The sequence below is a fragment of the Chrysochloris asiatica genome, unplaced genomic scaffold (assembly GCF_000296735.1).
Source record: "Chrysochloris asiatica unplaced genomic scaffold, ChrAsi1.0 scaffold00050, whole genome shotgun sequence".
In the NCBI taxonomy this organism is placed as follows: Eukaryota; Metazoa; Chordata; class Mammalia; order Afrosoricida; family Chrysochloridae; genus Chrysochloris; species Chrysochloris asiatica.
Window position 1 is genome coordinate 4,850,709 of NW_006408568.1, and position 11,282 is coordinate 4,861,990.

An 11,282-nucleotide genomic window follows, 5' to 3' on the forward strand; every position below is an offset into this window, starting at 1 on the left:
TCAAAAAGGGAACAAATCTTTACAACAAGAATCATTCCCACCCCCTTCATATACAGAGTAGACAGGGATGGGCAACTTGGACATTGGCTACCCAAAATGGGGGGCTACAAAGGCAAGAAGTGACTAGCTTACACACTTTCAAGAGAAAGCCTAGATCCAGAGGGCTTGGAGGAAGGTAGAAGAAAGGTAGAATCTCCACTGAGTAGTATCCAATCTGTCTGGGTGAGGCTGATAAAAGGAGATGTAGATAGGTCCCTTGTGGTACAGTGGTGAATAATTGTTATCAGGACTGACTGTGAGGGTTGGAAATGTAAAGGTGGATGTTTTGTAGCAAAAGGAGGGGAGTGATTAACTTCGCAGTCTAGGAGCGGAGGTCCTTGGAACCATCAAGGGAGAAGAGCGGAGTGCGAAGACCCTACCCAGAGAAACAGTGATGCCAGAGATGGAGGCAGAGACAATGATGTGGAGAGATAGAGTAGCCGGGGACTCTAGACCCAGAGAGGGAGAGGGGCTGTATGCTGATGACTGGGGTGGGGTGGGGGGGACGGGGGAAGCAGGCTTGCAGGGTATACCCTTTGGTTGGTTGATAATGCGTGGAGAGGACTGTAACCATGGCAATAAAATGATGTATGATGATGTATGATAGGATGAATGTTCTCCCATATAAACTATCACATAATTCACAATAAAACATTAAAAAAAGTTATTAAAAAAAAAGTATGTGGAACAATTCCATTATCTTTCAATTCAACTTTCCACATACTTTTTTATTGTTGTTGTTTACCTGGCACATTTACTAAAGTTAAATGATCCACAAGATCCCCAAGCCCTACGTCCAACACACACACACACACACACACACACACACACCAGGAAGCCATGCCCATAGAGTCACAGGCCCCAAAGCAGGGTTTTTCTGTTCTATGTCTGCAATAAAACTCAGGCATTGGCAGCAGCCTGAGTTGCTCTCAGAACTGTGAGCTGCTGAATCTTCTGGCTTATCCTCTCTGTGACAGTCTGTTTCATGGCATGCTTCTCCTGTAAAGCTGGCTGGATATTCTCCATCTGCTTGGTGGGGAAGTCAATCTTCCTCTTAAAGAAGTCCTTGGCATCCTTAGCTGTCTTCTTTACATAGTAGCCAATTCCCACATCGATGAGCACATGTTCCACATCATGTAATTTTCCAGGAACATACACATAACTTGTCAGTGGGACAAGTAATTCTTTCCCCTCATTGCTCTTGTTCAGCACATTCAGACAGTCCTTGGCTTCCACATACTTGGTCTGTACCACCTTGAGCTGGGCAATGGACGTGGTCAGGAATTCCACTTCCTGGCTCAGCTGCTTCTTGAGCATTTCTAGCTGCGGAAAATTCAGCTCCGTGAAGCTAACTGACTGCGCCTTGTTGGAAAAGCTCCACAGACTTTTGAAGCATATATATATATATGTATATATTCTCCTCCAGCTCAAAGTCCCATGGACTGACAAAAGTACAAACAGGTCTGTGTTGGGAGAAGTACAGCTGAATGCTCCTTAGAACCCAGGATGGCCATACTTCGTTTCTCATACATTAGACATCTTATAAAGAAGGACTGACCAGTCCCTGGAGAAGGATAGCATGCTTGGTAAGGTGGACGTCAGTGAAAAAGAGGAAGATCCCCTAAGAGATGGATTGGTACAGTAGCAGCAGCAATGGGCTCAAGCATAGCAATGATTGCAAAGTTGGCGCAGGACTGGGCAGTGTTTCATTTTGTTTGCTCATAGGGTCAGGCATTTAACAACAACAGTATTTATATTTACACGCACATACTCACTGGTTCTACTTCCCTAGAGAGCCCTAAGACATGAGATGAAGGCCATATCCTGGGCTATGGAAAGGCTAAAGGACACAGGCCCTAGACAGACAAGGAGATGGTAAAGAGAGGACATTAGTCATAAATTATCAAATATGAAGTCATCTCAGGTGGGTGGGTGAGTGGGTGGGAATTCTTAGTAACCCCAAGTCTTTGCCTTGTTCACATGCACGTGATACCAGTCACTCAACAGTTTCCAATAACACCATGGCAGAGAAAAAGAAAGAGACCCGACCACACTTCCCACAGCTCAGAGTTTCAAAGACCACATGTAAGGTATGCTTCAAACAGCCATTGTGCAGCTCAAGCACGTCACAGACTCTAGTCTATAAACACGGTTATATTTACTAGCATGAGCCTGAAATAGAAATGTGGCAGCAAGCTCTTTTTTTATTAACAACATCTCTTTGGTTCACAAGGGGGCACTGGGAAAGGTGTCGTCCATTGCTAATGCCAGAAACAATGGCTGGTGTGGAATGTTCTTTTCTTTCACACTTCTCAGGAAATACCAGGCTACAAGGTTCATAGTCTGACGATCTTAGTGGAAACACTCAGATTTTTCTCTATTTGGTTATGGCTAGTATCCGTGGGTGGCACATTGATTAAAGGGCTCAGCTGCTAACCAAGAGGTAGGCAATTGAAATCCACCAGCAGCTCGCAGGACAAAGATGTAGCAGTCTTGTTATTAAGTGCTGTTGAGTTGGTTCCAACTTATAGCAACCCAGTATAAAGTTTTTGAGGAGTGACTGATGAGTTTGAACCACTGGCCTTGTGGTTCTGCACTTACCCTAACCCTAGGGGACAGCTCTTCTCTGTCCTATGGCGTCTTTGTTATTAGGAATTGAATCAAAGGCAGTGGAGTAGAGAGTCTACGTGGGTTGGTGTTCACAACTGGAAAAACCCAAAACAGGTACTGAGGGAACTTGTAGACTCGCTATTTAAAATAATGTTTTAATTGTTTACAGAATTGTCTCCTGAGTCCCTTCAAGGGCCTTCAGACTTTTGTGATCGAATGCATTTTTCTTAGCATCTAGACAAAAGCAGCAGTCAATGTAGCTGGTATTTTATATTCATTCGTTTCCCATCAAGCTCTGTCTCAGAAATAGACACAGATCTTTAGTTGGTCTGTGAGTATAGGAGTGAGACAAACAGATACAGGACAACAGAAACAAAGAAAGGCAAAGCGACTAGACTAGAACACCTCTTCTGTTCAATTGTCTACCTGTTGGAACTGTCTGTCTGTATGAGGCTAACTTTAAATAGAACTTCTTCTAAGTCAATGGTGGTGTTGGAGCGGGGACGAGAGAAAAACTGAGAAATGTAGAGCAAGGAGAGTGAGAGCAAGAGAAAGAAAAAAAGGAAGAGAGGAAAAGGGGAGGATGGCAGGAAAAGAGGAGCATATGTGGATATTTTTCTTCGCTTTTAACCAGAGATGTCTTACCGCTGTCTGTGGAAGACATATACTTATCACTGAGGATGAATCTAACTGGTCCTCTACCTATTTGGGGACTATGAAGGAGAAGCAGAAGGAAAGGTGCTGATCCTTCAGCCTCAATTGGAGTGGTGGGTGGAAAGTGGAGGGGCAGGAGAGAGGCTGAGGATATCGTGGCTAATGGCACTACCATCCTGGTGCCGGGCGGTCTCCTTCTTCTAATAAGAATCAGAACGAGAAATTGGTGAAACATGTGCAGGCTGGTTGGAATTTTTGTGGGCTGAAGTGATTGTTGGATTTCAACTTCAAGAGGTTATCCTATGTGAAAATAACTTTGCCTGCAAAGATGAATTTGGTTAATACCCTTCCAGGAAAAACAAAGATACTACAATGGAAAGTTTTCTCTTGTCCTGTGAAAGAATTCTAATACTAATACCTCCCTGCATAGCATAGTACCTTATGTTTATTCAAGTTATTTCCACAACTATGATCTCATTTGGTTTGGTAAGGAAGTCAGAGATAATACTGCTCTCTCTATTTTTATCCCTAGGACCTTGGTAGGTTTCCTCCTTTCTGATAATAAAGATTATGTCATCGATCATCTCTTATCTTTTACTTTGGTTACCAGGAAACTCAGAGCCAAACTTGTAGCTCAAACATCACTAATTTTGCTTTCTCCTGGTTTTGATTTTTACTCATATTTTTATTTTCCCTGTGGCTGTTTTTCATTTCTGTTTTTGTTTTTGTTCTCCTTAGAGTTTTGGCTCAAAATCCATAGCATTTGTTTAACAGATATTTCTTGATCCCCCACACTCCCTTTTCCTCTTCCTTGCTTTAATTGTCCCCATAACAGGTAACACCATCTAGCACTTCACAGTTTTTACAGATTTATGGTTTACTATCTCTCTTTGCCCATTCTACCCACCCTACCTATAGTAACAAAGCTCCATGAAGGCAGAAAATTTTATCTCTTTTGTTCTGTATTGTATTCCCAGAGCCTAGAGCAGTCCTGCCCTGGTGTGGCACTGTAGGATAAAGCACGGAACTGCAAAGTCGGTTTGAACTGCAAGGTCGGTGGTTCAAACTCACCAGGCGCTCCTCAGAAACCCTATACAAGGTTCTGCCTCTATGAGGCAGAACCATCTCTATGACACTTAACAATGACAACAAAAGCAGTCCCTGATACATAGTATGCCCTCAATAAATACCTGCATGCCAGGTACTGTGCTAGGAGATGTGACTCAAAGCTGACTCCATGCTTCATCAGAGCTGGGTGAGTGCTTGCACAGTGCTCTGCACTAGAACAGCCTCCCTCATGGGTTAATGCTCTGATGTCACCATCTTGAAATTCTTAATAATTTGGATCAAGGAGCGCTCACATATTCATTTTGCACTGTGCTCTGCAAATTATGTGGCCATTTCTGATGAGAATGTCCAATTTCACTACCTTCATAAAGTTTTTTTTGTCTACTGGGGGAAGTAATCATAAAAGAAAGAAAAGAAAAGAAAAAAGAGAGAGATGCATACATACCACAAATATTTATTTTAACATAAAAGATATATACACACACATGCACAGATATTTATGCATTTGCATGAATCTTTTGATGTAGAGCCAATGTCTTTTCTCTGTTGTCTTTCTTGTATAAACCACACCCTTAATGCATCATCTATGATTTCCTGTTTTCATTTCTTTAAAGTGGAGGGAGAAGTTAAAGACATACTTGAAAAGAAATCTGACTTCAGAATTCTTGTATAATTGTCTCATTACCTATCCAGGCTTTTACAATGGCTTCACTCACACTTAGATAAGCAGCACTTTTTTGTACCTTACCTATCGCCAAGTCTTTCCAAATGAATAAATGTAGGTTTTACATTAAAAAGCCATATTTTTATATGCCGGCTTAATTGACATACATAATATTTAGCTAAATTATGTAAAATTACAGTAACGTCAACAACCAGCATAAATCAATTTGACTTGTACAAATTATTTGATAAGCAAAAATGAAATAAGAAAGAAGCGGACACATGCAGGCATATTGGAGAGTGGTTTGGATATATCAACGTGCTGTGGGCATCTATCAGTGGGGAAAATGTTGGTGAATCTGGAAAGTCAGCTAGATGAATGGTTAGCATATATTGTTATTGTGTGTTACTGAATGGATTCCATAGGATCTTCTAGTGGGTAATCTTTACAGGAGCAGATCACCAGGTCTTTTCTCCCATGGGGTGGCTGGTGGGTTTGAACCACAGAACTTTGGGTTAGCATCCAAGTGCTTTTAAACCAGGGTTTCTTATAAGAATACATGGCGTGGAGATTTAACTAGGTCAGGGAGTTCACAAAAAGCTTTCCTGGGAAATTAATGACACTGATGAAGTCTGCAAAAAATAAAAATAAGAGCTCAGACAGGAAGGAAGATGAGTGTTTTAGACTGTAGGAGTAGCATGTGCAAAGGTCTGGTGGAGGGGCAGAGACATGGCATGCTCAAGGACTTGAAAGTAGGTGGGTATAGCTGGAACCTAGAGAATGAGGAGAATTGTGGGGCACGATGATCTGATGAGTCAAAAGTAGAAGACTTAATAGACCATTATTTCAAGGATTTTAGCTTTTATAGTGGCAGAAAAGACAGCTACTAAGGATTTTAAACAGGGGCATGGCATGATCAGGTTCAGGCTTCATAAGGATTGTTCTGGTTGTAATGGGAGAGCAAATGAAGGGGAACAGGAAGATGATTCAGTGAAACCTGTGAGTGCTGGAACTTGACAGTATGGCCTTGTTTTTCTGGGTCTCTCAAGTTTCCCCCTTATGACAGGTTGTAGTCTTACTATTTTTCTATCATTTGCTTTAGTGGAAAATATTTGTGTTTTGTTTCTCTAACAGGTTTCTTCCTTACATAGGTTCTGGGTTTTTCAGGTTTTGCTGTACTTATAACTTGCTCATTGGTTTGGATATAAAAGGAGAGGAATAATTAATCAAGGATGATGCCTAGATATCTGGCTTGAATGATGGTTCTGGTCATTGAAATAGGAAACATGAAAAGTAATATGTTTTAGAATGAAAAATCCTCCTTTGAACAAGTAAGTGGAAGAGTCAAATTGGATTTACACATATAGGTCTGCTGACAAGAGAAAAGGTATATAGACTGAAGATAAAAATTTGCAAACTAGGTCACCTAAGGTGAAGATCCAGAATGAGAGGGGAAGTCTTTAATGAAGTCCAATGATTAATTGCTAGGGAGTCCTGATGTGGTGTTGTAGGATAAGCACTGGGCTGCTAACTACAAGGTTGGTGGTTCAAACCCATAAGCAACCCTATCCAGAGTCACTATGAGTCAGAACCAACTGGACGACACTTAACAACAATTGCTGGAGAGAGGATGAAGAGCCTATAAAGGGGAGATAGAAGTAGCATCAGTGAGTTTAGAAGAAACCTAGGAGATGTAAGGTGGTGAAACTCAAAGAAAGACAGTGTTCCAAGTAGAGACAGAATCAAAACTCCTGAGAAGCTGAGTAAAATGAGAACTATAGAAATAGCTGCTAGAATGAGCAACATGGAAACCAATAGTGATCTCAGTGCAAGTGTTTCTTGAAGTGAGGAGATGAAGGCAAAATGGAGTGGGTTGATTAGAGAGTGGGAGAAAAGGAGACAGAAGCTCTGCAAATCATTTCTGGGATGGATGTGAACAGACATACATTTCTATTTTATTGTTCAGAAGGCAGATTCAGAGAAACCATAAAACTTGATTTAAGTCACACAGAAAGTCCATAGTCAAGCTATGACTCTAGCCCAGGCCTTTGACTCATCAGAGGGAGCTCTATATGAGGGAAGGAACTTGAGTTTGACACTTGTGGCAAATCACTTATTCATATTTTCTTCTAGTTGCAGTTTCTTCAGCTCTTCTTCATTTTGTCTTCATTTTAGTATCAAATGAGGCAATCATGAAAAGCATCTGACCCTGATTGCACTCAATATATGTCAATTTCCTTGTCTTGTCTTCTAATCCCCCAACTTCCTCCCCGTCTTTAATCCTTAATCCAGGAAGAGAAGGATAAAATGAAAGGAGAGAGCACGTATGGGTATTCATTTTGAGAAGGATGGTGAGCTAACAACGATCTAGAGAGATGTAGGTTAGAAGAAACAGGCAATATAATGACTGCCAAAGAAGTGAGCTAGCAGAATCGGGGGCATCAAGAACTGGAAACTGTCTTTCCCTGGAAGTCTTTCAAGTAAGATAAGTATTCTTTTTTGGGCACTTAAAGCCATTTGTTGAGTGCTGTTGTCTCTGGCTTTCAGAGAGAGTGATACATTAACAAGTTTGAGAACTTTGTAAGCAATTCTGAAACAAACTCTTCATTAGCATTTCAGAGGAATATCGAAATGCCACCACTGAAGTGCAGGCTTCCAGGCCTCCTCAAAGCACACCAGGCAGATTCCTGTGCTGTCAGGTCACTAGGCTGAGTTTCCAAGGGTGACTGAGTGGGAAGGGGCTGCTCGTCCTATCACCCCACCCCTCCATTCTGTGCAAGAAAAGCATGTTGTCCTCTGCTTCAGCCAGAAGATGTTAAACCAATTTAGATGGCTGGGTTTTGGCAGAGGTATTCATTTATTTCAAGTGCTATTTCAGGCATCCTGTTATGTTCCTAGTGGAGCTCAATTCAACAGAGAACAGTTTCTTATCAGCCTGAAACAATACATGTGGAGATTTACCTAAAAGTCTAGGGGAAGTCAAGGGGTAGAGTGAATGACCCCTCCAAGCTCTGCCCCATACAAGGAGTACGTAATTTGTAATGCTGTAGATTCGGTTTGAGTTCTACCTATTGAATTACTGATTTTTCTTTTTCCACCTGAACCAGCCCTAGAAGTTGCAAATGTCATTCCACATGTTTGAAGAAGCTATTTCTAAATGATTCATTCAGTATCATAGTGACAGCCAGAGGCTCTATTGTCTGCTAGTTAGAGGGAAGGTGTGTGTGTGTATGTGTATGTGTGTGTGTGTGAATAAAGCTAATTGGATGTCATCAGAATAAATATGAGAGTGGAAGAACTGCAAGACTGATCAGACTCAGTTTGTGGAAAAGGTTAAATAAATAACCTTAAGACAAGTCCCACGTGAAACAGAGGAAACCCAAAACCTTCCCTCTTTTCAGACTGACACTTCTGTAATTCATGGACTTCCCTAGCCTCAGGGCCTCCCTCTCTGCTTAACTGTTTTCTCTCTACGCCACACAAACTCTTAGGTTAAAAGCATTTACTCTGTTTCTCAAGGATTGGCCACTCAACTATGGCAAAGTTTTCCTTGGTGATTATTTTATTTTATTTTTCGGTGTTTACTTGTCCTTTATTGACTTCAAAGACATTTGGCTGTGTGAACATAACAAATTATGGATTACATTCAGAAGAATGAGAATCACAGAACACTTAATTATGCTCTTAAGGAAACTTGGTGATTTTTAAGCACTAGTTCAACGTTTGGTTTACAATTTAAACATCACCCTCAGTCTTGTCTTCTCATAGAATATTAGATTAAAAGAAGGTCTTAGAGAATCTAGGACAATTTGAGCCCCAAATAAATAACGCCATTAAAGGAATATAACACACTGAATGAACAAAAATTTGTGTATTCACATTGATGCAAATAAACAATTATACAAGGGAGAAGGAAAATCATCATCATTATTGATTTGGGTGAGAAACATCACGGATGTTAAAACTGGTGGTGAAAGTTTCAGGAGTATCAAGAAATTTATATATTTGCAAAATATCTTTTTATAAAATCCTAATAAATTGCATTGTTGCTGTTTTAGGTGTTGTCGAGTCGGTACCAACTCATAGCAACCTGATACACAACATATCAAAACACTGCCCAAACCTGTGCCAACCTCATAATCATTCTTCTGCTTGAGCCCATTTCTGATGCCACTGTGCCAGTCCATTTTGTTGTGGATCTTCCTCTTTTTTGCTGATCCTCCACTTTGTCAAGCATGACTCCAGGGTCTTGGTGGAGTAATTGCTTTATAGTGGCAAAAACTTACAGACACCATCTTAATCAAGTGATCAAAGTGAACATAACCAGTAATGAGACAAATCGACATCACCTGTCTTCTGATAGATGTGCTAAGAATCTATCAGAATATAGTAATATCAGAATTAAGTAATATATAATATTACTTCTGTGGTATTCCAGAGAAAAAGCATAATTTCATCATGAAGAGGAAGCCCCCAGTGATAGAAAAGGCTAATGCACTCAGTTGCTAATCCACTGGAGGTTGATCTATGTTTGACAAACCAACCAATGGAAACTGTATTCTACTGACACATGATGTCTTCCTGAGTTGAAACTGACTTGATAGTAACTGGTGTTTTAATCATGAGGAAACATTAGACAAACCCCTACTTAAAGGACATTATACAAAATAATTGGAATACGAAAGAATGAGGAACTGTTCCAGATTAAGGAAGATTAAACAGACACAGCACATTTATTGAATGCAAGCTTAATTTGAGTTTTCTTTTGCAATAAAGGACATTACCAAGGCAGTTTGTGTCATCTTAAAAACTCTATAGATTAGATAAGAGCATTGGCTCAAAGTTAATTTTCTGCTTTTTATAATTGTTCTAAAGGAGCTCTGGTAGCGTAGTGGTTACGAATTGGACTGTGAACCTTAAGGTCAGCGGTTCGAAACTACCAGCCGCTCCGTGGGAGAAAGATGAGACTTTCTACTCCCGTAAAGATTTACACCCTCGGAAACCCTGTACAGGGTCGCTATGGGTCAGAACCGACTCAAAGGCACTTAACAACAACAACATAATTGTTCTATGGTAACAAAAGAGACTAGTACTTGTCTGTCAGCTTGTTGTACTGTGGTGGCTTGTGTGTTGCTGTGATTCTGAAAGATATACCACTGGTGTTTGAAACACCAGCATGGTTGGCGCTGTTGTACAGATTTCAGTGGCATTTACAGACTAAGACAGACTAAGAAGGAGAGGTGGACTACCTCTAAATAGTCGTTGAAAATCTTATGAATAGCAGTGGAACATTGTCAGATATAATGCCAGAAGATGACCACTCTAAATACGTCTGGGGAAGAGCTCCCTCCACAAAATAGAGTTGACCTTAATGACGTGAATGGAGCAAAGCTTTTGGGGCCCTCATTTGCTGATGAGGCACAATTTAAAATGAGAAGAAATATCTTCAAACATCCATTCTTAATCAGAATCTGAAATGTACAAAGTACGAATCTAGGAAATTTGGAACTTGTCAAAAATTAATTGGAATGCATAAAGATCGATATCCTAGGCATTATTGAACTGAAATGGATTGGTTTTGGCCATTTTGAATTGGGCATCATTACATGGTTAACTATGCCAAGAATGAAAAATTGAAGAGGAATAGAATTACATCCATTGTCAAAAAGAGCATTTTAAGATATATCTTGAAGTAGAATGATGTCTGTGATGGGACAATATCCATATGCCTACAAGAAAGACCAGTGAATACCATTATTGCTCAAATTTATGCACTAATCACTAAAGCCAGTGATGATTAAATTGAAGAATTATATCAACTTCTTTTGATCACTTTAACTCTTTTTTTTAAACACTCAGGCATATATAATAATTTATACCACCAAAGGGCACATTCTGCAAGTCTGACTCCTGGCCACCAGCTCTCAGTCCTTCTCTCTATCAATTTCTTCAGTCTGAAATTGATCAAACAAGCATTGAAAATTACTGGTGATTGGAATGCAAGTGGAAGGAGCAGGTGTTGGAAAACAGACTTTTGGTGATAGACATGATACTGGAGATCATATGACCAATGACTTATTCATATAAACAACATGAAACACACAGCTATACACATGTATCTCACCACATGGAATAAACAGGAATCAAATTGGCTACACCAGTGGGAAGAGACAGTGGAAAAGCTCCATATCATCAGACAAAACAAGGCCAGAGATGACTGTGGAATAGACCATCAATTACTCCTATG

At 40.3% G+C, this 11,282-nt stretch overlaps 1 protein-coding gene across 1 annotated transcript; it reads right to left on the reverse strand.

Annotated features, from left to right (window-relative positions):
* Positions 1-939: 939 nt before the first annotated feature.
* LOC102819500 (prefoldin subunit 5-like) lies at positions 940-9,381 on the reverse strand. Its single transcript, XM_006862769.1, has 2 exons — positions 9,322-9,381; positions 940-1,401 (listed from the first exon to the last, which is right to left on the reverse strand). The coding sequence occupies exons 1-2, from the start codon at positions 9,379-9,381 to the stop codon at positions 940-942; spliced, it is 522 nt and encodes a 173-aa protein (XP_006862831.1).
* Positions 9,382-11,282: the final 1,901 nt, after the last annotated feature.

Excerpts from the sequence above, each read along its gene's own strand:
- LOC102819500 (XM_006862769.1), bottom strand. The coding sequence starts at position 9,381 with ATGTCGATTTGTCTCATTACTGGTTATGTTCACTTTGATCACTTGATT. Across the intron at positions 1,402-9,321 it reads ACTTGATTAAGATGGTGTCT|GCGCAGTCAGTTAGCTTCAC; the intron begins GTAAGTTTTTGC and ends TTTTCCAACAAG.